The sequence below is a fragment of the Osmerus mordax genome, chromosome 1 (assembly GCF_038355195.1).
Source record: "Osmerus mordax isolate fOsmMor3 chromosome 1, fOsmMor3.pri, whole genome shotgun sequence".
Taxonomy (NCBI): Eukaryota; Metazoa; Chordata; class Actinopteri; order Osmeriformes; family Osmeridae; genus Osmerus; species Osmerus mordax.
In genome coordinates this window covers 4557213-4584485 of record NC_090050.1, presented here as the reverse complement: position 1 = coordinate 4584485, position 27273 = coordinate 4557213, and the positions used below count along the sequence as shown (strand labels likewise).

Sequence of the window (27273 nt, the reverse complement as noted above, 5' to 3'; positions counted from 1 at the left end):
ACCGAGTCTTTGGATCAATGATTTGTTCACCTCCCGACTGTGTCTTCGGGTCAATGTGTCGTTCTTCTGTCAACCGAGTCTTCGGATCAATGATTTGTTCATCTGCCGACCGTGTGTTCGGGTACCAGTCTTTGGATAATTTTTCCCGTGACCTGCATAGGCTCAGAAGAGGAAACAGAAAAGATTTGTTTACCTCATTCACATTCGTGTGACTGCTAGTATTAGTAGTATAGTAAGACGTGAATCACAAGTGATAAGTACAGGTTTTGTTATTTTTTACTTTTATTTTAAATCTCAGCCACAAGAAAATGAACAAATCACTCTCTGAGACTACTCGTTACTCCCGAGTCATACAAATGATTCGTTCAAAATTAACGTTCACAAACGACACATCACTGCTGCCAGTGTGTTCCTGGCGTTAGTTGGCCACCCGAGGGAGCTGTAGCCTTAGATTACTTACTTACTGTAAATCGCTCTGGATAAGAGCGTCTGCTAAATGACTAAATGTAGATTGTAATGCTGTCTGGTAGCTCAATCGAAGTATTTCAAAACATTCAGATATTTATTTCTAAGGGCTGTCTGAAGGAGCAGGTGACATTTTTTTAAGCACTTATACTTCTATTTCAATTAGGGTTTTTAAATGTGCTACCTTATTGTGCAAGTTTTTTTTAAGTAGCCTAAACAGTTAACTGCTAAACAAACATGGAAAAAGACATCCGAAGGGCATATTGGCTATGCTTCGGATCTCCATACTATGTGGTTTCGTCTCGTTTTGACAAAAAAACTTCGGTTCGCGCATGTTAAGTTGTGTCTGAAACTGATATATTTAGCAGTCCTGTGTCTATTTCGGGAGATACCTGTTACTTCTTGCCGACAGCGGGACATACACGGGTGCATATCAAAATGACAAATGTTTTCCAATAACAACCACACATTTCATGCTATAAGGAGACAGTATCTGAAGCCTACATGAGTGATGTCTTTGATTCCCCGAGCCCTACGGCCAACTAACGGTGTCGAACTGTGCTTTTTCGCATGAAAGGATTTTGTCGGCTTTGACATTCATGTCCCAAAGATTTAGGATGAGAAAACCTAAAGTTAAGCGAATGTTTCTCGCCATGTGCCTGAGTTGTTTCATAATGGTCATAATCTATTTTCAAAGCAACCTGAAACCAGGTAAGTTTGAGAAATACAATTTAAAATTGGCTAATTTGCTACTCATATAGCTTGACGTTAAGTTAACTTAACGTTGTGTGCGTACGCCACTTCCCACGCAAAGGTTGTGATTTATACTTAACTTGACGGGAGAATGTGCGGTCCTCTACGCAAACTCTGACCCATGCTTATGCACATTTTGGAGACAGTGGGAATGGGCGACACAGATGGTGAGGTGGTGTACTGTAGAAAGACTGCAGAAAGTAAATGTGGGAAGAACGATTACTTGTAATATTGATATATTTTGTTTTCCTCACACACATTTTTTTCACTCCATATCATCATTATCATGAAGATTAAATACAGCAGTGTTATTTGTGCTTGTACTGAGTGATAATTGTTCCATAAACACTTTGTAAATTCCAACTTACATCTTAAATCAAAATTCAGCGCCATCTCACCATCACATTGTCCACTATGGGAGTACAAGAGGAGGAGATGGCCCGACAGCATGGAATAGTACAGGATAACATCACATATCCTACCTTTAGATAACTGCAGAACACAGTGTATAACTAAATATATTTCTTTAATACTATGCATATATCATCATGTCAAAAACTGGAAATACAGCGGTTTAAGGGGCGATTGATTGCAAAACCGATTTTACCTTGTCATAGTTGAAAAATGACAGTTTGGTGTGTAAAATAGACATACAGTGAACCTCAAAGTCCATTGAAACCTCTTTCCTATCAAAATTTCACTTTTTGAAACTGCAACTTGCAAATGCTAGCTTTTGAAACAGTGCAAGTTGTGACGTCACAACTTGCAGCATCAACTTTGTCACGCCCCAAAATTTACATTTACCCGCCCTCTGGTTTTCTGGTCCAGGAACAAAAACGGAGGCCGCGTAGATCTCCGACACTTTAGCTAGCTGCGCGCTGGTCTGTACTTCCACAGGAATTACAAATAGGAAAGTTAATAAGTTTTCAAGATATTGAAAATGGAGCGCCGTAAATGCAGTGTGTACCGGGAATCCTGACACTTTTCATAATCTTCCAAAGGAACCAGACACTCGATGGGCATGGCTGATGTTTTTCTATGAGAAGATCCCTGTTAAGTTCGACACTCATTTATTTATTTGATCTAACCATTTCACCAAAGACAGTTTTGAATGAAAACCTTGGACAATTTAAAGAAGGATTTGCTAAGCCGCTGTTGCTGAAAAGAAGTGCTGTTCCAACCGTATGCTCATCACAAACGCAAGCTGTAAATAACTAACAGTAGCATATTAGCAATGCTAACGTCTCGCATATGTAGAATGCTAAATATCGGAACGCACCTCTTTTACAGCTTCATAGCAAATCCTGCTTTACACTGTCCCAGGTTTTCAAAACCGTCCTTGGTGAAATGGTTCGTGCAAATGTGTCGAGGGTCGAACTGCACAGGGATCTTCTACACTAGACAAACATCAGCCATGCCCGTCTAGTCAATGTTAGGGTTAGCTCCTCTGCTTTTTATTAACGCTGATTTGCAAGGAATGCAAGAACAGCTAGATAGCAAAAACACCTAGACTGTAGGCATGTAAAGTAGTTTAGCTTGCTAACGCAAGAGCATAGGTAGAATGTGTGATGATTTAGCCTAGTTTATTGGGGCTTATTTATATGGGGCTAACGTTATTTCATGTTCCTGACTCTGTTTCATTCAAATAAATAACCTGTGTTGTTATGTAAATCTACAATTCAAGATGCATGTTTGTCCAGATCGATTTTTCAGCAAGATAGCTAGAGCTAACTGAAGCTGAGTTGAATCATGATAGTTTGTTTGCTAAGCTGTAGTGCTAACGTTACCCACCTAAGGCGATCTTGTTTTCTTCGACAACAGAAGTGGAAACAACTAACGTAATCATTTCAAATGATATCTAGTCAATCTGTTGAAAACAGTGTTGTGTAGACACAATAGATGTATTTGTTTGTTTTTATTTCAAGTCTCCACCTTTGTTGTTTCAGTGAGTGCTGTTGGCCGTGTTGCATCTTTGCTCCGCAGTTTCACTCGTTGTAAACCAACCAATCAGCGCGCATTTCATCTATATATTCATGAGCATACCATAAAAGGAGAAAACCTAGCGTTATTTTCCCGGGAAAATTTCACTGGATGTATCAGGGGGCATAGAACAGCACCCGAGCCATTTTCAGCCCAACCAATGTTACATACCCTATTCGGAGACCTTAAGGAACAGTGTGAAATACACCCAAAAAAACGTCAATCACCCCTTTAAGCTCCTGCGCAATCGCTACACTCTACGTCCTCGTTATCTATCCAAACTTTGATACTGTTCATAACAAAACTGGCATTAAGAATAATGTGGTTTTTCGGGCCTCCACCTCGCCTACAAGTATTTCAATGTCAGTGTCTGAGAAGTTGCGCCTTTTCGTTCTTTTCCCACCTGTCGCCATGATTCACCGTAACGTAAGAACAATCGCATGCCAGGGTCAATAATATACTGGATCAGCATTCATGAGGTGCTTTGCATTGTCTATTTATGGTAAAGAAATGGGCGTGTTCAGGGCAGGATAAGATGCTGAATCACGTACGCACACTTGTGGGTAATCTGTGATTTATAAAGGGAACATTGCTTACAGGTGTGCGTACGAACGGTTTTATAAATCAGATTTTTGGGGGGAGTACGCCATTTTAGGCTTTTGGACGTACGTACACTTTTAGTATGAATTCTATTCACAGTTTTATAAACGAGACCCCTGGTGATTCTCTTGTTCGCAAACAATTCGTTCTTACATTCGTTCAGTGAGTCCTCCCTGCAGCCGAAGTTCGTGTGTGGAATACCAACTACACTAAAACATTATTCTTTATCAGAAATAAGAGAAGATTTTAAAAGTAATTGAGTTACAAAATGGACCAATGCCTTGAAAAGTGAGTGTGAAAATCTTTTTTATTGCCCAACCAACCAGAAAGAAGCAGTAAGGTAAGTCAATAGTATGGATACATTTACATTTGATTTGACAGTCGACTATGTTTGCTATGTAGGCTGTTCCAGGCGGGAATATAATGTTAGACATTTCACAATATTTTTTAATTAACCAAAGGGACCAGTTTTCCCTACTTATGATGCGGATAGCTGGTCAGATTACACTGTCTTCAGATCTTCTTGCATAGAGAAATGGTAAGTTTGGAAAATGAACTTTCCTTCGTAAATCTATCATTGATTTCCGTGTCATACAGTGTTTATTGGGTGTGCTTTGCCTTCGGCATGGGCACAACCTTTGTTCTCTCACATATATATTCTTATTCTTTCTTTTCCCACCCCTAAGCCTCAGTCAATATTTAGACTACATAGACAGCGTAGGTGTCAAAAGTTTTGTCTTGGTAGCGATTGAGTTGCTTGTATTTTTATTTACGTTCCATTGCATGGTTTAAGTTTAAATTACGTTTTTGTGGAAAAAAGTGCCTTATGTCAACGAAGGGTACTCAGTGCTAGCCTACGTCACAATGTTGGCACACGTTAGCAACGACGCATTAGATACGACGTGCATAGAGACAGTTGCACAGAAAGTATCGTGCCGTGGTGTACTACAGCTATTTAAATTTTAAGTATATGTTTATTGTATGCACCTTCCTGCCAAAGCAAATTCCTTGTCTGTGCAAACTTTCATGGCGAATAAATCCCATTCTGATTCTGATTAAGCAATTCAAGACTTCCATGTACAGTAAGTAATGTCACATTAAAGAATGTATTTAAACTCAAGCTTGTGTGGTGCGTCGCTGTCTTCAATGCCACAGCCTAAACTTTATGTAAAAAGAAAGTTTTTAATTTCCATCGCATTCAAACAATCCCCTCAGTGTAGTTTGGCTAGCAACAGCAGCTAAGCTACAGTAACTTGCTCGTAGCACAATTCAGCTTCTCCAGGCAGGGCTCTAGACTGAGACCCAAAAGTCGCTTTTGGCTTTGTTATTGACAATGATCGCTTCCAGCAAACCTTTTTTGAATTAGCCATTCCCCCTAAATAAATATCAAGCTTATTTAAGTGTTTGGGGGCATATTTTCAGTCAGCAGATGGTACTAGTACTGTTTGAATCGCGATTCCATCTGAAAAATACTGCCGGTGACAACGTGGTTAGAATAGCTTGTTTCAAAGGGGGTTCAGCTTGTTTATTAAATGGACTTGTTTATTAAATCGACGCAAGCAAGCACACCCTACAATTTCCCCAGAAATTGTATCCTCTCTAGTTTTATTTAAACTTCTGTTGTATAGGCCTTAAATTTTTCAGCAAAATGTAGTTTACTATAAAGGACGTCATACACGTTGCGCGTAGACTGCAGTTGGTAGGCTATTATACGTAAGACAGTATCAACCAAGTTCCCTCACTGATTCGTTGTCGTTCGCTAACGAGATCCAGTGATTCTCTTGTAGGCCGCAAGGTGAACCACGAAAAGTCTTTTAGAAAATGATTCCCGCTCCACAGTCTGGCATCTACACAATCTTTAGCTCATAAAAAAGAACGAGTCGTACTAAGCTACCAAAAAAAAGTTTGTCGCTGAAATTCCAGTCGATTATCGTTGCGTCTATGTTTTATGCAAAACTAGTTTCTTCAGAACGTAATAGGATTTTGGTGGCACGGTTCGACACGTGATCGTTCTACACCCATAAGGTAGCTGCTTTTTGTCAACATGGATGGATATGTTTGGCAAATAGAGGATGGGACCTAGTTTTGCATAAAACATAGACGCATCGACAATCGACTGGAATTTCAGCGATGAACTTTTTTTGGTAGCTTAGCAGGACTCGTTCTTTTTTATGAGCTAAAGATTGTGTAGATGCCAGACTGTGGAGCGGGTTGAAACGATAACAGGGTTCACCTTACAGCCTATTGTTCTCGTTTGCAAACGAGAATGACTGAACAAATCACTGAACATTTACATTTACATTTAGTCATTTTAGCAGACGCTCTTATCCAGAGCGACTTACAGTAAGTACAGGGACATTCTCCCCGAGGCAAGTAGGGTGAAGTGCCTTGCCCAAGGACACAACGTCATTAGGCACAGCCGGGAATCGAACCGGCGACCTTCTGATTACTAGCCCAATTCTCTAACCGCTCAGCCAACGATTCCCCTGAACGGATCACTGAACAATTTTCTCATTCTGGTTCGCGAAAGACATCCGGTGATTCTCTCGTTCGTTCTCTCGTTCGCAAACGAGATTCACTGAACAAGTCACTCAACGATTCTCTCGTTCCGGTTCGGGAACGACATCCGCTGATTGTGTCGTTTGCGAAGAAAAGTGAACTGAACCGAACAAACCTGAAGAACGGACGGAAACAGTTCTAAACTTTCTTTTAGCTCCTTCAATTTGCCAAAAGCACAACTTAGGCAGAGACTCAAACACACCTTTTTTTGGTGAGAATTCAGTTCATTTCATTCCCTTTAAAGACTTTTTCTAAAAGAATGAATCTTTTGCGAAATGACCTATCACTACTAAAAATATAAGTCTGCTTTCCAAGTCAAAGCCAGTTTAGGCTCCCAGCATAGTTTTTCGACCCATTGTCACAATATGAATGTCTTGGTTAAATATGTCTAGTTAAAAGTAAAAACAAGTATAACATAGAGCTTTGTAGTGTGGTGTAGGCTACTTTGTGTTTCTCTGAAAACAGGGATGCAGGTTAAAGAAAGATTGTCAGTGGTACTTTTCCAGCATTGTCTCTCTTTTTCTGTCCATTCCTGTCCCACCTACCCGTCTCCCATTTCCCTTCGTGATGCAGATCAGAATGGAGGGAACATTTTAAATATTGGCCTGAATAGTTGTGGACAGGGTGAGAGTCTGCAGTCGGCAATGGATTACTTACTGTTACTGTGCAACACCTCTGCCTCTCTGGGTCAGAGGTGATATACAATGGCGTCTTTTAGAAATGCCTGCTTAACATAAAGACCATGTAGGCTTGAGCATGTGTGCGTGCGTGCATTTATATATATAATATAATGTCAGGAATCTCTGTGTGTTTCTGTCTTTTTTAGAATGGGATTTTAGGGCAGCTAGTTTCCCATGTTTCGCATTTTTTAAGTAGATGGTTTATTTCAGTATAGGAAGGAAGGTTATTAGCTCGTAGCTATGTTAGAGACTGTTTAAACTTGTTATACATAATGATAACCGTAAAACATACCTGTCAACATTTGAGTCCCAAAATCCGGGATACCTCAGAACGGGGGGGGGGGGGGGGGGGTTGGAGGATATCAACAGCGCAACTGGGTTGTAGGTTGCCAGGTTGAGGTCACAAATGGGTAAAACAATTTATGATATGTATTGTGTGAGTAGGATGCATTTCATACAAGATATGGCAACTGGACAACCTTGGAATAATATATTGATGTGATTATTCCTATAACGAGGTTTGGGGGCCATACAAATTACGCGAGTTTCACGGGAGAAATAACAAAACGGGAGGGGGGCAGGAGACGGGTGTGAAATACGGGCTCCCGGGGAAAACGGGAGTGTTGACAGGTATGCCGTAAAATAATGAATGAATTTCTAGGTGTGCTTCTCAGGAGAAAATCCTAATATGTAACTGAGATGAGTAGCTTAAAATAATAACAACGACTAGCCGACTTATCATCCAGTGCAATAGGCTACAGAACATAAGGTTGTTAAAAAAGACACACACACACAATAATATTAACAACAATAAACTAAAATGTAAACGACCGTCCAAACAAGTGAATGCTTCTGAAGAACTAGGCATTGTCAGTTCTAATTGTGATACATTACTGTAAATTACAGTAGGCTATTTCTCAGCGTGAGAAATGTGAGAAATACAAGGTGTTGCGTGAGAGTGTGTGAACTGGTTGAAATGCGTGAGACTTGAGAGCCCTAATTGAGAGCCATTAGCTGCTCTGAAAACAGCAAAAGCTAGAATACATTGTATACCTTAAAGCCTGTATGTGATTGCAAGTTAACTAACAGCAACATGAAATGTACCTAATTCTGAAAGAAAGTAGGTAAACTATAAGCTAACACACGCGATGATACAAATCACATACAGCTTAACCTAGCAACAGGAGAAAACATCATCGTTTTGCATGGAAGGGGGAACAGGGGAACTGAATACTCCAAACACAGGCCACATGTAGCAGGGCACGGGAGTGACACGCAGGTCCGCTTTTCTTGAAGACACAGTAGCCTACAGCTTTTATCGCTGCTTTTTCTTAATGCCAGTATTGTATCATTCCTAAAAACAGTACCCTTGGTACGGTACCAGTAGCAGTATACCATGCAACACTAGTTGTTACACTACCTTGTAAATTATATTTTATTCAACAGTATAAGCCTTGAATTGTATGTTTAGTGGTCGCAAATCACAGGAAGTACGTATGTTATTTCTAAGTATGCACTTTTGTTTGCTCAGCCTCTGTGCAGGTCAATGGGAGGAGCAGCAGACAGGGCAAGTCTAGGAGAAGTCCACTGCAGACTCACTACGACAGTGACCAGGTGAGTCTATCTTTCTGTCGTGTATCCATCTACACTGAGGGGATCTTAGTTGGAGAAATACCTTCAATAATGCAGTCATGACCTTTACAAAAATGATAATGACCTTTAATGTGAGTTGAATGTGTTGGTTGAAGACCGTTAGATCAAATTATAGTACTTGATATAGAAAGTAGACTTGATGCACAATAAATGCTTAATTCATCAATTTCAGCTGGTAAGTAGTAACTAGAGAGGGTACAATTTCTGGGAAATTGTAGGGTGTGCTTGCTTGCGTCGGTTGCAGATGTTTCAGTTTATTAACTGTAATTTTTACAACTGATATTTCTGTATATAAAAATGCGTACTTATTATTTAAGAAGATTGCATAGATTTAAAACATACATTTGTTGCTGCTCATTTATAATTCAAAATACAAAAAGTGAAGTGTAGAATGAAACGGTTGTCTTCTAATTTCCCCTGCAAGAGGGAATAGTGTAATAGTGATAAGCTATAGCAGCCTCAGTTGAAAAGTTGGATCAAACGAAGATATTGGGCAATCCAGTGTAAAAACGGTTCTAACCTTAAGTTAGTCACAAGTTTTTCCCTTCTAGTGATAGCTTACTCATATTGCATTAATTCATTAAGAACCCCCTTTGAAACAAGCTGAACCCCCTTGAAACAAGCTGTCACCGGCAGGATTTCAGATGGAGTCGCGATTCAAACAGTATCATCTGCTAACTGAAAATATGCCCCCAAAAAACGTAAATAAGCTTGACATTTATTTAGGGGGAAATGGCTAATTCAAAAGAAGTTTGCCGGAAGCGATCATTGTCAGTAACAATGCCAAATGCGACCATTTGATCTCAGTCTAGAGCCCTGCACAATGGAGAAGCTGACCCCGGTAAATTGTGCTACGAGCAAGCTAGCCTAGCTGCTGTTGCTACTGTAGCTAAACTTCACTGGGGATTGTTTGAATGCGCCGGAAATGAAAAACGCTTCTTTTGACATAAAGTATAGGCTGTGTCATTGAAGACAACGACGCACCACACAAGCTTGAGTTTAAATACATTATTTAATGTGACATTACTTACTGTACATGCAAGTCTTGAATTGCTTAAATGTAAGATGCTGCTGCGCGTTGTATACATGCGTCATTGCTAATGTGTGCTGACGTTGTGACGTAGCTAGCACTGAGTTCCCTTTGTTGACACAAGGCACTTTTTGCCACAAAAACTTAATTTCAGCCTAAACCGTGCAACGGGACGTAAATAAAAATACAAGCAACTCAATCGCTACCAAGACGAAGCTTTTGACACCGACGTTGTCTATGTAGTCCAAATATTGACGGATCCTTAGGGGGGCAAAAATAAATAATAATACTAAATATAGCTGAAAGCAACAATGGCGGATTCCTCCAAACATTGCAAACCATTAAAAAATGTATATTCTTCACAAATTGTCACTGTATAGAAAAATCCATGCTGCAGACTTACCAATGGGATACCAAATCTGAAATGCAATACCATCAAGATCCACAAGGGCCTTTGCTTCAAGCCAAGGAATGAGTGGAGGCTTGGTCAGCCCACAATCTCCTGAAATGTTGTGTGTGCGTCTTGCCAAACTCGCGCGTGTGTCAAAGGCCTCTGGCCTTGTGTGTGTGTGAGAATTTGGAGCATGCGCGGTGAGGAGCAGAGGGAGAGAGTATTTGCGGAAAAAGCCCTAGCAATTAGCCAAGCATGCATGTTTCAAATATTCACAAAAAATCTTCTTTTCATCTTAGTCAACTTTTTATCAGATTTGTGTACTAAACATTCTCAAGAGTCTTCATATGAACTTGTGATTAAATCAGAGTATCACTTTTTGACCAGCGGATGTGTAAAGCATTATTTTATTATATAAAACGTGTTTCCTCCTACTGGAGGAACCCTAATAATAAGAATAAGAATACTAACAAAAACAATAGGTTCCCTCCTACCGGAGGAACCCTGAATATAGCTGCAAGCAGCGATGCAGGTTCCTCCGCAAAATGGCAAAATATTATAAAATCTACAATGTAGAAGGTCAAGAGTTGGACAACAAGAGAGCAAAACAACTTCATGTTTGGCCAACAACAATAGGCTGAATGGGGATTTGAACTCATGAGCATAAGGTTACAAGTCAGTCTCTCTAGCCTCTCTCCTACACACCAACTGTTGAGATTTTACGAATAGAAATGGCAGAGTATTACCTTTGGGACAAAGGTTAAGAAACGGTTGTGATGAAGAAAGTGTTTTGTCCGTCTCTTCATAAACGGAGTGACTAAGTTCAGTTGAGTTCTGGATTTTAATAAGTATTATCAATCTGCAGATTGGGAGAGAAAACCAGACCTCTGACAATAAATGACAACACAACACCAGGCTTAGGTCTCAATCATGTCTCTCTCAGCTCTGAAAGCCGGAGGACCATCTTTTATAGGGCACAGGAATGTAAACATAGATAGTGACAGTCAGGCAGTAATGACGTTACAACAGTCTCAGAGGAAGAGATTCACAGCTCCCAACACATGACCACTCAGACTAGAGAGATCATAGTTCGCGCCCTCCTTGTAGTCATGACAAAGGACGTTTACCCAGTACTTTCTCCTGATCACGAACATCTATTAACCCTGACACATAGACACAATCTACTGTTATTAATAGCAAGCTTACATGAGAACATACTAACTAGTATCCAATGACTAGTTCTATTGATTAGTGAATAATGTAAGCACACCGGAAATCGCTTCTCTTCTTCCACAGTTGACATTTCAATGTCAAATTGCATAAAATTGCACATGGTACTACTTCAGAATGATGTCATCTCGAAGCCAATAAGGTTTGAAAAACCATCAGTCAAAATGATATTTGATTTATTGACAGAAAGATATTGAGGCAATGTGGACATTTACGTAAATACACCCCTTTCAGCCATTTTGTATTGCATTTCTTATGCCATTTCACCCTATATAAAGACACATCTGCCCACACACAACTTCCATCCATGCTGTTTCCCTCTCTCCCAGCGCATGTCATGCCAAGGCGGAAATGCTGCGGCGGCCACATGAGGTTAAGAGTTAGTCCAAAAACATGCCTCCCACAATTGACACATTTTAACCACAGTACTCTTTTCAAACTTTCCCCAAGATGGCTGAAAAACCACAGATATTGTAACTCTTCTTGAATTCATCTCTTTCCAGAATCTCAGTCAATGCACAATTAACAATAGTCATGTGGGCAACTGGGCTAGGGCAGAGCTCATGTTCAGCTCCTTGCGAGAATAGCCTATGGCAGTACAGCAGCCGACTCTTGTCCCATTAAAATACACAACATGCACAATCAGGGTGACCAACAAGATTATATTAACTGATAAACAATAACATTACAAACATCTAACTGAACAAACACAACAACTGAAATCCCTTGCACGGCTGTTATTTCCCACAAGTCTTTGCCTATTTGACATACCGCACTGCATGCTGGGTACCCAAGGGGCGCTGACGCTGATTATCTAGCTGTGCTCCGACTGTGTGATTTGAGTATTAGCTTTGGTCAGCTTTGGGACAAAGGTTAAGAAACGGTTGACATTTCAAGGTGAAATTGTGCATGGTATATCAGAATGATGGTATCCTGTTTAAATAAACAGATAATCAAAATGATGACAGGCCAAAAGACTGTGGCTGGATTTGAACCTGTGACCTTGCTCCTTGCAGTGCACTGTCTTAGCCTACTGAGCTATTCTCAGTGTTGAGATCAAGGGAGCAAGGGGTCTGTCTTGATCTCAGCATCCTCTGTAGCATCCTCTGTTGTTGCTCTCAGCATGCTCTGTTGTTGCTCTCAGCATGCTCTGTTGCACTCTGTTGAGCAGGCCTCTGCATGACCTGTAAAAGTGAAGAAAAGGTCCATGTCAGTGGTGAAAAATGAAGCTTTTTCCATCTACACTTGATACAGACTTCAGTTTTGACTGTGAAATGCAGTGGCACTACTTGAACTTGAATCCAAATGTGTTGGAGACCCATGCAATGTCACTCAAAACACTGGTTCGATTCCAGGCTCTAGCAAGAGTATTTAGCTCTAAACTGGTCAATATACACATCTGACCAAAGACCAGCTCGACCTTTGCCTGTAAACAGTGATTCTGACTGTCAGAGACCTTAAAATAGCTTGACCTAGTGAAATTGGCAAAACTAGCCTAGCTAACGTAGGTCGTTTTCTCAGGGCATATGACGAATGAAACAGGCTCGCCTTGAAACATCCGAGATACTGGCTATCTTTAGCAGACTCTTGTCTACAAAAAACAGTCCTCCCTGATGTTTTTGGAGTAGAATTGAGTGAAATACTAAATTGTTTACACACTGCCAGTGGGCGAGCCGAGACTGACTCTGAGGCAAACGTCAAAACAATGTACCCCCGGGACGCAGTCTCACTCCACTTGTTTTCCATAAATCACAAAAATAATCGGAGCATCTGGCTAAAAGCACAATTCCCACATCTCCTAAAGGCTGCCCTCCTCGACTTGGTGGTTGGTGTAGAATTGACCGAACTGTAAAACGGTGAACTTATGAACATGACGCGACCAAAACATGGCTGCCGCCTAAATCTATGCAGTCTCCCTGGCGCACAGGCTTATTACAAAGACTTTCACGACCCAAATCAAAATTCTGAGCCGACAGGTCTGTGTGTCGCTTTTTCTCCTAAAGGCTGCCCCCTCCTAGCCTGGCTCTGCCTTCCTACGTACTTCCGCTCAATTTTGATTTTGCTTCTGTACTAGGTCTGGCCATGAGGTAAGTAAGTCAGATGTCTCCGGTTAATTTTCTACCGGCCAATCAGCGAACAGAGGGAGTGGCTGTCGTGCGCTAGTTTGTGTTGTAGTTCCGTAATGGCGGCGGAGAAAAATGCGAGCGAAGCCATTCGGTTTTGCTGAGTTTTGCTGAGGCGAACGCTAGCGATTGGTTATGGCAGATCAGAGTGGCTCTGGGCAGATTCAATAGTTTTAAACTTCAACAGAGTACCCGCCTACAAGGAAGTCCACGCTTGTCAATGGAGCGAGGCCAGACTCTCTGTACAAATGAAATGTACGAGAGTCTGGTTATGACCAGGCTAGCCCCCTCCACCTCCTTGGTATAGAATTCGCCGAGATTCAAAATGATTCACTAATTATAAACAGAGGGAAAAAGATAGCTACTTTTCGAGTTCGGTTTTCCGTCACTTCAAGCTCACGATCTAAAAGGTCTAAGAGTGCTCAAACCTTCACCATCATTCAAGAGTAGTGTACTTTCACAAACCCAATCATTCACCAAATGTTCTTAAGAACAAATTTGCTTTTAAACCCCACTTACGCATTTTTCACGAAGATTCTGGCATTCACCAATGTTTTCTTATTTGGGATTTGTTCTTGGGTAAGAACAGAATGTACGCACACCCAAGAACACTCTTACGCACAATTGAGAGCTGACATGTTTGCGCAAAATAAGTAGTTATACCGTTTTCGTCCGTTCTAATTTAAAATGGAATATTTTGTCTCCTTTATAATATTGCAACTATTATTTTACACATAATTAAATGTTTGTTTGTTTTAATAAATACACACTACACTTACACTTCTGCTCATTTGTAAAGCACTTTGAATTCCCCTGGTGTATGAATTGTGCTAGGCCTATTTAACCCTCGTGCTGCATTTGGGTCACATGACCCAAAGGTTCATAACGAACCATCGTTGTGTTTACCCAATTTTACCCAATACAAAAACTAATTAAAATAATTTTCTTTTAACCTTTGCAATGTGGGGGTCTGAGACAGCCTAGCTGTTAAAAGAAAATGCTTCCCTTTGTCTTTGTATGCGGTAAATCTGTCGCAATACGACGGTGGGTCACAATGACTGATGGGTCAGAATGACCCGAAGATAACACAAGGGTTAAATTAACTAGCCTTGCTTTGCCTTCAATTCACATCAATTATGGTAACGGGGAACCTTGCCATCCAATAATAAGTGACTTATCACGATATTTATAGGCCCAAAGTAGTCTTATTCCGCAAACACACGGTTTTATTTACTGCTTTGTATCCACAGCTGACGCTATTAAATATGATGTGTTGTTTGTCGCTAACTTCTTGCAGCTGTACCTCCACTTCAGAATTATAAAAGTTTTTCTGTCTTTTGTTGAGGCCTCCACCGTCTTTACCACGTCGTTTTGACATGCACACGGCCCTGCCATATCATGCCCTTTTATGGGAATTAACAGGGCGTTTACCTATGCTAAATAGGAGCAACGGGGCATGAGCTTTCAACTTACGAAATATTGGGATTCATCATTCTAAGAACACACCTGCGAACAATTCAGCTGTTTAAGAACATGTCATGAATCACACGTAGATTTTTCTTAGGAACTTTATTAAGAACAAATTTAAGAAATAACTTAATAATAATAATAATATTGGTGAATGAGGCCCATTGATTCTATCTTAAAATGTGTAAAAATAGGACTTACCGAACGTGGCTGCCTCCATCACGGCTATCAGGCGACTCCAGTTGAAAACAACAATGGCCGCCGAAAAATAATTTATATTCGTAATGGCGAGCTGCGATTGGAAGCAAAATGAAACAGGAGCTAAAAACCGAGGGTGGGGGCTTGGTCAGCACACAATTTCCAGAAAGCGTGTGTGCGTGTGCGCGCGCGTGTCTCGCCAAGCTCGCTCGTGTGTCAAGGGGCAGGATGAGTGTGCGCACGCTGTGGAGCCATTCAATTGAATTCAATCATATATTGACATATCAAGGTGAAATTGCGTATGGTATTGTGTTGAAGAAGCCACTCAATATAACAAACATGTTTAGGATCACTAAATACTTTCGTTTTTTTGTTTTTATTTGTTTTTGTATACCTAAGCTTCCAGTTGAGTTGTGGGCGCATCATGCGTGATTTGATTTGTAACTTGAACTATAATCAGGCCAGGTACAGTGCAATGTAGTCAGTACAAAAATACTGGGTGTTAAAACACATATCTAGGATAAGTCAAGAAATCAGGATCCTGGAATTTGAATATTGTTTTGTTTTTCTTTTCTTCACTGCGGTGAAATAACCGGCGCTCGACATTCTAATGAACACAAAACAATCACACCTCTCTTTAGGCGTGAAAAGGTCTAAAATCTTCGAAGCCGAATATCTGGGCCCCGTTCGTCGTAAGGGTTGAAGCTAAGTTAATCAATTGTCCCTTTAGCCCGTTAACATTAGCGAGATGAGTGAGAACAGCAAATATCGGTTTGTCAACGGCTGATCCGCATCCAAATCATGTGGTTAATTTCAATCAGGCTAAACTTATCGGGGAAATTGCACGTGCACGTCCTACTTCAAAAGGCTGGAAAGGTCGATCACCAAAACCGTGATTTTCTAACGGTATGATGGCGGAAAAGACGAAAGAGAGAGCGGTGATAGGCTATTCTCGCCATCCGAGCAAACTATTATAATGAGTCTGTCTCTACGAAGACAATAAGCATATTATCATGGCTAAGTCAAACACCGCCGCTGCCAGAGCAAGACAAGCAGCTTGGCAAAAAATTGCCGATAAGCTATAAATGCCAAAGTTTTGGGGAAATGTATAGGCTCATCTTAAGTGCCTCATTACCCCAATCAGATCACATTTCTTTAAATGTGCCTGCTGGCAGTAGGCTTAATGGAAATTAATAATCGAATGAGATCTTGCAAGCGAAAATAATGATCTCAACTCTTTCAGAATAAGTAGGCTAGATAAAACAAGGCCAAAGAGTATCTAATTGATACGAATTCATAGACACTTATGAGGATATATGTAGGCTACTGAGCTTATATCATGTACTATATATGTGTATATGCATGTAGGCCTATGTGTAAATCCCTCTTTGATTTCATTGACTGGGACATGGCCAGGGAATATGATGAATTGAATCATCAGCTGGTTAAGCGCCAAATACACTTTTCTTACAGCAACGCATGCTGCGGCTTTGCCAATGTTTTCTGCATCGCCTATACTGTATAAATATTTTGCCTATACCTGACGCAAAAAACCTCAAGGCTATGCAGAATCTGAAGCACAGTTAAAGTTTATTGTCAATTTCTTCACATGTCAAGACATAAAAAGGAATCGATATGACGTTTCCCACTCTCCCACAGTGAAAAATATAAAAAGCACAGGCACAACAGATAAGACAAGACATTTCCTAAAACATAGCGTTACATATTCACATACAGCAGCATAAGCTCATAATAAAGCAAAAAGCTTGCTGCGGCGTGTGATATTTGCAATGTACGGCCTGAGAAGGTCTTGCAAATAAATGAGTCCTTGTCCGCTGAATCGATATCGCTCAAACAAGAACTCATCCGTGTGAAATAAAGGATCTTGGCAATCGCGAAGAACTCTATTGGTATGGAAAGCTAATCGAACTAAAATATAGCTCCTTGGTCAACTGGGTCTCTCAAAAAGGGAGCTGCCATGTTATTTTCTGGGGGTGTGGCAAGCTTATCCAGCTACACTTACGTTAGCCTGCTCTGGAGCAGGTTAGTGCTAATTGATATGTCACTATGGTGATTTATCGAAAGTTGCTTCCACAAACCAAAAAGAGGGGCGTTTTTTATCTTACCCTGAAAATTAGCTCGCTAAACCGCTTAGCAAGCTACGACGAATACCCCCCTGGGCTAGAGGTATCCAGGTTTATCAACATTCACATATGCGTATCTTCAACTATTTTCAGATTTTAATGTATGAAATCATTTGAAAGCTTACAATCTGCACTTTCACAATGAAAATTATGTTGGCCGACAACCGGCCCTTTTCACCAGAGCGTGTCACATATATCAGACATACAAATGAACATTTTTTTTAATTCTATACATATATATATATAACAGAACATATATTTGGGTGTGCAACCTTTGTTCTCTCACATATATTATTGGGTGTGCTCACGCCTTCGGCGAGCACAACCATTGTTCTCTCACATATATATTATTATTATTATTGTTTATTTTCGCCCCCCTAAGGATCAGTCAATATTTGGACTACATAGACAACGCCTGTGTCAAAATGTTCGTTTTGGTCTCGATGCTTGTATTTTTATTTAGGTTCCGTTGCATGGTTTAGGAGGTTACAACGTTTTTGTGGCAAAAAGTGCCTTTAGTCAACGAAGGGTACTCAGTGCTATCTACGTCACCACGTCAGCACACGTTAGCAACGACGCATGGATTGATGTGCTGTTGCACAGCGAGTATCGTATTGTGCCGTGGTGTACTACTACTAGCAGCATCATACATGGGGCATATTTTCAGTTAGCAGATGGTACTGAATTGCGATTCCATCTGAAATACTGCCGGTGACAACGTTGTTACAATAGCTTGTTTCAAAGGGGGATCTTGAGTAGGCTAAATGCTTGAAAATATCACTAGATTGGAAAAAACTTAAGGGGACGGACCCACCTGCAACCGACGCAAGCGAGCACACCATACAATTTCCCCAGAAATTGTACCCTCTCTAGTTATTATTGGGTGTGCTTTGCCTTCGGCAAGGGCACAACCTTTGTTCTCTCACATATATATTATTATTTTTATTTTTTTTGTTTTGCCCCCCTAAAACTCAGTCAATATTTGGCCTACATAGACAACGTAGGTGTCAAAAGTTTCGTCTTGGTAGCGATTGAGTTGCTTCTATTGGAATTTACGTTCCGTTGCATGGTTTAGGCTTAAGTTAGGTTTTTGTGGCGAAAAGTGAAGCTAACGGTGGCTAATTTGCTAGCCACAGTCACTGACGTTACTAACGTCACGAAAACACGCGTGACTACCTTTGGCAGAACATTCGTTTTGCATCTGTTAACTTGGGGGATAGCTAGGCTAACTATAGCTTTACTGCAAGGCAGCTGCAGAAACGCCACAAGAAAAGAGGCCAGGGTGATAACTATTTACTCATTTTACTTTGTTATATGACACACAATTGTGATGTGTAATGTACAATATAAGCTGATATTATTAAGGAAGTACATCTACTTTCGGAAACAGTAGTCTACTATTTCACTGAAGTATTAGCATCATGACATTAGCCTGTGTTGCCCGGGCAACACATACTACAGTGGTCTATGATGTAGCGTTATCTGTTTTCAATCGTTAAAATAAACATTCCTCACATATACATTTTCGTTGTAGGATTTATTCTGACATTAGAAAACGATTTGTTGGTGAAATTACCATTACCTGTGGTTTCAAACCAGTGTAGCTCACTGCAACGCTGTAGCTTACGCGAGACACACTACAAAAACATCTACACTACACAGCTGTTTAGGAAGTCAAACGGCGACAGAACATGTTCGGCACTCCCCTTACTTAAATCAAAAGTCTATCTAACTACTAACCTGAACTTCATTGCCACAGCCTAAACTTTGTCAATCTGTTCATGAAAATACTTATTTTCAGCCTAAACCGTACAACGGAACGTTAAATCCAATTCAACCAACGCAATCACTACCAAGACGAACACAGCAGTAGTCTAGTACTGTACTGTAGTAGTACAATTTACCGGGCCAGCTTCTCCACACAGGGCTATGTCGCTAGGGTGTTGTTACTGACAATGATCGCTACCAGTGAGCTTTTTATGAATGAGGGATTTTCCCCTTAATAAATGTCAAGCTTATTTACGTTTTTGGGGGCATATTTTCAGTTAGCAGATGGTACTGTTTGAATCGCGATTCCATCTTCTACTGCCGGTAACGTCGTAGAATAATCTTCAAAGGGGGTTCTTTATTCATGAATGAATGCAATATGAGTAGACTAAATGCCGAGAAGGGAAAAACTTTACTCAAACTTTACACATCAACTTGATGTGTTGAATTGTTAAAATACACATTACTGTTTTAACAAATGCTCATAATAAATCATAGCATATTGCCTAAAACCTAAGGTAAGCACAAAAATAATCAGTGATACATTTGCGACCCATTAAAAATTACGGTCACAATGGCATTTCAAAAGTTCGCAAATTGTTTGTTTGTTTATTAGCATTTATACAATGATTAAAACAATATAAAGATACAAAAGAAGAGAAAAAAACATGCAGATGGGGCCAGAAACCTATGTGGTTTTTCGTGGGCCCCACCCCAACAACTTAATAGTCAATATTATACATTAATCAAACTAAACAACATTTTCCAAGATAAACCAAAAAAATAAGTCGAAATTTTACCATAAATTATCTATATGAATTATAAGATAATTTCACGTGAAACAAAATGAAAACAAAGAGAATCGTTTACATTTTAACAGAAAATACATAATGAGAAAATACATAATGAAACTCATTTTATATCATTGAACATAATAAATACGTGATCGATACTAAATATATTTAACAAATTGCAAAAGAAATGAGTCGAAATGATGCATAGAAGTGTTTACATGTATATCAGGTTGTCAAATATCAAAGAAATGCAAATGCGACCATTTCGGTCGCAGTGTAGTGCCCTGGGTTAGACTGCAGTTGGTCTATAAATGTGTAGGCCGACATTTACATTTATTCATTTAGCATATGCTTTTATCCAAAGTGACTTCCAAGAGAGAGCTTTACAAAAAGTGCATAGGTCAATGATCATAAACAACGAGATAGCTCCAGACATTGCGGGTAGCCAAAACATGAAGCATACATTGTGAAAAAGCAAATAAGTACCAGAAGAGCATGTAGTTAAACAAATTACAATTAAACAACATGATCCTTGAAAGTGCTACAGTGTACCTGGAGGAAAGCAAGCAACAATAATATAATTCACAGCGAGCACAAATGGTTAAATCAGTTACAACTAACCAACAAGAGCAACAAGTCCCTCAATAATTGACATTGTGTTCCTGGAGGAAATAAGCTAACATCTGATCCAACAAATCTTTAGCCTTTTCTTGAAGGTGGAGAGACAGTTACTATCTCTGATGAAGGTGGGGAGATGATTCCACCATTGGGGGGCCAGACAGGGAGAAGAGCTTGGGTTGGGAGCGGGCACTCTTGAGAGGTGGGGCCACCAGACGGTTGTCAGAAGAAGATCGTAGGTGGGGGTGTAAGGCTGGATGAGTGGTCATCAAAATTGTGATCATGTAAGAATTTTAACGCTGACTCATCGCATTCTTGTCCACAGTCAAAAGTATAAACACACAGGGACATCATAAACATACAATGGTCTAATTAGATCCAGTTATCCTGGCAAAACATGTTGTGTTCTTCATTTATTGTCAGGACACGGTCCAAGTATTGCAAAAAATAGAGCCAAGTGTAGTTAGTTTGGAAATTCTAGGCTATAGGCTTACTTGATGTTACATGTTGATGCTTAGCCTATTCAATTCAACAACTTTTGGAATGACAAAAGTCAAGGTTGCCCTTTGTCCCCACTACTATTTACGTTAGCAATTGAACCATTAGCCATGGCCGTAAGAACACATACGGGAATATCAGGCATCACAATTGGTGAGATAGGAACATCGTATTTCTTTATATGCGGATGACATCATATTTTTCCTGACCAATTTGAAAGACAGTATTCCTAATTTAATGAGATTAATTGAACATTTTGGGGAGTTCTCTGGTTACAAAATCAATGATTCCAATTCAACATTAAAGGTCCCATGACATGAAATGTTCACTTTAGGAAGTTATTTAACATTAATATGAGTTCCCCTAGCCTGCCTTTGGTCCCCCAGTGGCTAGAAATTTCGATAGGTGTAAACCAAGCCCTGGGTATTCTTCTCCGCCTTTGAGAAAATGAAAGCTGAAACGCTCGGTTTTGAAAATGCTGGTTTTATGACGTCATAAGAGCAAAGGTTACCTCCCCTTTCTCTGCTTTACTCGCACAGAGAATTTGGCCCACCAATGAGAAAATGAACTACGACTGTGCGAGCGCGATATTGTTTTTTCTCGAGACATCATGGCAACACTTGCAAACGACCGAAGCATGGCAGTTAGCCCCGCCTCTTTCTTACTCATAGCATTTAAAGCTACAGACACAAACAACACATCCTGAGGAAAGCTCATTGTGGGACTGCTCGTAGTGGCTGTAATTCTGCACCAAGGCTGAATTTCTGGAAAGAAACTTCAGATACAGTATATATACAAGGCCTATATAAAAGCATCAAAAAACAGCATGTCATGGGATCTTTAATGTTTCTAAATAAGGAAGAAAGGTACTTGGGTGTAAAAATCACTCCTGAACTCAGTGACATAATCCCAGCAAATTATGACCCCCTGGTAGACAGAATAAGGCCGAATCCCAATTCTCTGTCTTACCCCTACCCCTTAGTTTACCCCTAGACCTTGTCCCTATAAACTGAGGGGGGGTAATGGCTAGGGGTGAAAACATACCCCTATGAAATGAGACACCACTTGGTTACGTATATCAATGTCTCCAAAGCATTTACATTTAGTCATTTAGTAGACGCTCTTATCCAGAGCGACTTACAGTAAGTACAGGGACATTCCCCCCGAGGCAAATAGGGTGAAGTGCCTTGCCCAAGGACACAACGTCAGTTGGCATGACCGGGAATCGAACTGGCAACCTTCGGATTGCTAGCCCGATTCCCTCACCGCTCAGCCACCTGACTCCCTAGTAGTGTTATGCACTAGTTATGCACTAGTGTTATGCACTGATGTCAAATTAAATTCGCTGCTAATGGAGTTAAAACTGTAGACATGCATGGAGTCCATTCAAGGCTAGTCAGAGAAATGCGGGACTGTTGTGCTAATCAGCAATGTAACTTTGTCGTCGTCATCTGCCGCTTATCCGGGGGTCGGGTCGCAGGGGCACCAACCTAAGCAGGGAGGCCCAGACTTCCCTCTCCCCGGCCACTTCCTGGGGGACCCCGAAGCGTTCCCAGGCCAGCCGAGAGACATAGTCCCTCCAGCGTGTCCTGGGTGTTCTTCATTCAATGTAACGTTAGCGTAGCAAACTAGCGATTTTTTAAAACTTTTTAATTAAGAACATGGTTGCAAATATATATGTACAGGACTGTGTCGAGCACAAAACAAGACTGTCGTAATTTTTTAAGAAATTATTTAAGACAAAATAATTACATTTATGGGACTCTGGATGATCTGTCGCCATTGTTGCTGGTTGTGCAGTATCACATACCCCTTGGTTTCAAGTAAGCTCCCGAAAACACTTGGTTTCAAGGGGTATGTACCCCTACCCCTTAGCCCTACCCCTCGATCAAAACGAGTATTGGGATAGCCCTTACTCTCACGTGAACGCGCAAAACTAAGGGGTAAGACAGAGAATTGGGATTCGGCCTAACTGAAGCATTGAATCAATGGTCCAATTTGCCCATATCTGTGGTCAGTCGAATAAATATAATAAAAATGACTATTCTACCCAAATTCCTATATTATTTTCAAGCACTCCCACTGCCGCTACCAAACATGTTTTACAACAACCTCAACAAATTATTCGGACAATTCATTTGGAATGGCAGGAAAGCTAGACTTCGCCTTAAGCTACTATATCTGCCATATGAAAGGGTGGGGGCTCCACCTTCCCAATCTCAGATGGTACTATATGGCTGCCCAACTGACCTCAGCAACATATTATTTCTGTATGACAACGCTCCCAGCCTGGGTGGGCATTGAGCAAGAGTCCATTCCAGATCAACCATTAAGTATGTATCTATACTTTTTGAATATTAAGTCATTGAAGAAACATACAACAAATCATTTTCTTAAAAATACAATATCAGTCTGGTATGCTGCACACAAGCATATCCGAATCAGAATGGGTTTTTATTCGCCATGAAAGTTTGCACAGACAAGGAATTAACTTTGGCCGAAAGATACCGACCAAGGCAGCCATTATTGGCGCCCCCTTGAAGATTTCAGCAGAAACATGAGGAGAGGAGAGAAAGTTAACCCCCAGACTATGCTCCTATAGGAGTACAGTGTGGGAACAGGAAAAAAACACCTCAGCACATACATTGTACAACATTACAGAACTCATGACATGCAAAGGGGGTGGGAAGCCAGCGCAAACAAGCAGCATCTGGACCTGCGGCCGTAAAAGGCGCTGGTCACAGACCCGCCTGCCACGCTGGGGGAACAAAGCAGGCGAAGGTGTTGGATGGGGGTGGGGGGTGATGGCATATCTGTAGTAGGTGAAAGTTAGTGTATGATTAGGCCTGGGCTGACGCCTTCGCCTAGGCCACAATCAGTCAGATTCACAGTTCGCAGATTGTATTGCCATGGAGACATCCTTGGTCGTGACCCAGACAGAGACCGCAATCCACAGGTGTCTGTGGGAGGGGGGAAGGGAAGAGACTACAAGAGAGTCTCACTGCAGCGCTCTCCAGGGGAGTTGTTGTTCCAGCAACGGCCTTGACCAAGGCCTGTGCTGGTTACGGGGCCGAAAGCAGATAAGATTGGGGTTGTTGTTTGGTCGAGTAGCCACATTCAATTTCTACGTCTACACAATATGGTCTCCAAATCGGTCCACTCTCCTTTGCAGAGCCACTAACTTCTCCATGATGTTATCCATATTGCATTGTAAAGTCACAGTCTGAGCGCCAACAGCTCTGCCCATCGCATCAATCATGTCGGGCAGCCTTAGGGGGCTTTTGACAGCTGTAGCCGTTTCATCAATTTTCCGATATACCAGGGCAGCGCCCAATACAATCAGCAGACAGCCTGTAATCATGGTTCCGAATTGGTGATAGATGTCTTCCACCTCCTCCACGGAAAGCATCGCTAGGCACACGACACGCCACTTCTCCCACGCGTCCATTGAGTAGCCAGCTGCGAACGTCCCGTCAGGACAGTTAGGTTCCCCTGAACATATAGGGGATATGCCTGTATTATCCCAATTTACTCCTATTTGGGGTAATGAACAGTTTACACCTGGTACAAAAGATGGAGGATTTAAGTCTTGGAATACAAAAGGTATCTGTAAACTGATGGAGAGTTGTACTTTTTTTATCAACTATGTCAGAGATATAACATTCCTAAGAAACACTTCTTTAAATATTTACAGCTAAAAAGTTATGTCATCAAAGTATGACCAGATAACGTGTATCCCTCCTTTATTCAATCCTTTATCCCCTGAAAAAATTCTCAGGGGTCAATTTTTCTGATAATGATTAAGGTGACCCATTCAATGGGTACATTAAGTAAGACAATATTAAATATAGCTTCAAGCAGAAATGGGGTGGCCAAACAGGTCAGATGACCCAGAAGAAACTTTAGACATTCTCAGAAGAGGGTTACAAGTACACGCAGCAAGTTTGGTGTGAATCCATCAAAGATTTGCTGAGATACGACACAACTTTCAGTTTGGCGGCTCTGCCACCGATTTCGATTGGCTGTACCGGACAAACGGTTTCGAAAATCTAAAATCATTTTGATAGTTTGTGTGAGGATTGCTTTGGCTATATACAGCTAGACTAAAGGTAGCTAGCGACTGCGTTGTACCAGGCTTAGCTTGCAGTGGCTTACAGTCTCGCTAAACAGATAATCAGTGACATGACAGGCTCGTTGGCTTTGGCTGGATTCGAACCTCTTACGTTGCCCTTGCCAGGACACCAACTTATCCTAGTGAGCTATTCTCAGTGCTGGGAACCACTGTTTTCAGTTACTGTGTAAAAATATAAGCTGTTTTTCCTGTGGCAAGCAGTTTTAGCCTTTAAAGTTTAAACAGCTGTAATTCAGTCTTATTTTAACAAGTCAAGGTGATTGTGGTCTGAAGATAATCTGTGCCAAATTTGGTGAATATTGGATACATTTTGTAGGGAAAAAAACGTTTATTAATTTGGCTGGAATCACAAGCTGTAACCATCTGGTCAAGAATGCTGGTCCGTTTGGGTGACCGAAAAAAAAAAGTTGCAATCCCACTCAGATCGGAAAAGAAGATTTTCACTTTTTTGATGCAAGAAGTAGCTTGCTGCATGATCAAATTCAGCTGATGGTAATTCAGATGGTAATTCAGATTCCGAGATGAGAAGAAACTCAAAAGCATTCCTGCTTGAGTTTTATTTTTTACTTTATGGATGTACCTCAGCACAAGCACCGTCTGTGTAGAAACATCCGTGGTCTCGTCAGCTTGGATGGCTACATAGTTCGCAGACTTCACCTCCTCCACAATGTTCCCTCACGATCACTAGCATAGTGGCTCGTTTGGAACTGTCTTTGATGTGCCTTGAAAACTAACCATTTTTAAGATGCTCATCAAACACCTCATCTAATTGTGCCATAAAGTTGACCAGTCCAAGAAAAATACCAGGGTTGGTGGAGCCCTCAGTTTCATATTTGCCTCACAAAGCTAACTCAAACATCCGCAAAACTTCACACACTGGATTAGCCGGTTGAGGATGTGGCGGTTCTTGCTCACCTCATCGTTGTGGCGACGGACAGCCAGCCTTTATCCCTCATCCAGTTGAGTGGCAATGTTCACTCTCCCCAAAGCAGACAATCTCAAACAGCTATCCATGTGGGTCTTTGACAGCTCATGCTTCTTGATCTTTTCTGAGAGATGATGCATGTCTGTTACACCAGTCGCTGTCCCAGCAGTGCTGTACATTGTCAGTTTTACTAATTACCAATAATTACTCCATTCTTGGACAGATTATGGCTATTATACTGTAGATCATCTACTAGACATAGAAAACCTAGGATTACATAAATCTTTTGGCTCCCCCTCAGTTTTTTATGTGCTAGACACAAAAATGGAAAGAATATATTGTGGTTGACTGTTTAGTTTGTTTAATCATGTCCTGTTGTCACTCTTTTCCCTCCATCCACCTCCGTCTCCTCACCCATTGTTGGAGAAGTTGGTTGTGCAGGTGACCCACCAGGGCCGTCGGGAGCTCATGGAGGAGGCATGTCGCTTGTACACCCGCAAGCACCATGTGCTCATCCCAGGGGATCTCAAGCACGTCATCGTGGATGACCAAAACGGCCTCCTCTACTGCTACGTGCCCAAGGTGGCTTGCACAAACTGGAAGCGCATCCTAATGGTTCTGACGGGGGCTGTTGGCCCCCGTGACCCACTCGCCATTCCTGCCAACGAAGCCCACGTGTCCGGCAACCTGCGCACGCTGTCAGAGTACTCGACCTCCCAGATCAACCAACGCCTAAGTTCTTACCTGAAGTTTGTCTTTGTGCGCGAACCTTTCGAGAGGCTTGTCTCAGCCTACCGCAACAAGTTTACGCAGAGCTACAACACAGCCTTCCACAAGCGCTATGGTACGAAGATTGTTCGTAGACACCGGATGGACCCCCAGCCGGAAGCCCTGGAAAGGGGCAACAATGTCTCTTTTGAGGAGTTTGTGTACTACCTGGTGGACCCAGCTACACAGCGCGAAGAGCCCTTTAATGAGCACTGGGAGCGTGTGCACTCGCTCTGCCACCCTTGCTTGATCCACTACAACGTGGTGGGGAAGTACGAAACACTGGAGCAGGACTCCCGCTATGTGCTTCAGTTGGCTGGGGTGGACAGCCAGGTCAACTTTCCGTCCTCAGCCAAGAGCACCAGGACTACGGAAGACATGGCCGCCCAGTTCTTCCACAACATCAGCCCTTTTTACCAGAAGAAGCTGTACAACCTTTACCGCATGGATTTCCTTCTCTTCAACTATTCCATGCCAGAGTACTTGAAGTTTCGATGA

The 27273-nt window shown here is 41.3% G+C and overlaps 1 protein-coding gene across 1 annotated transcript; it reads left to right on the top strand.

Moving 5' to 3' along the window:
- Positions 1-1082: 1082 nt before the first annotated feature.
- On the top strand, positions 1083-27273 carry LOC136950382 (carbohydrate sulfotransferase 11-like). The gene is made up of 4 exons (XM_067244698.1): positions 1083-1176; positions 8569-8651; positions 10626-10643; positions 26449-27273. The coding sequence occupies exons 1-4, from the start codon at positions 1083-1085 to the stop codon at positions 27271-27273; spliced, it is 1020 nt and encodes a 339-aa protein (XP_067100799.1).

Bases quoted from the DNA above. Each gene is read 5' to 3' on its own strand.
- LOC136950382 (XM_067244698.1), top strand. From the start codon at position 1,083: ATGAGAAAACCTAAAGTTAAGCGAATGTTTCTCGCCATGTGCCTGAGT. The intron at 1,177-8,568 runs GTAAGTTTGAGA...TTGTTTGCTCAG, and splicing joins TCAAAGCAACCTGAAACCAG to CCTCTGTGCAGGTCAATGGG.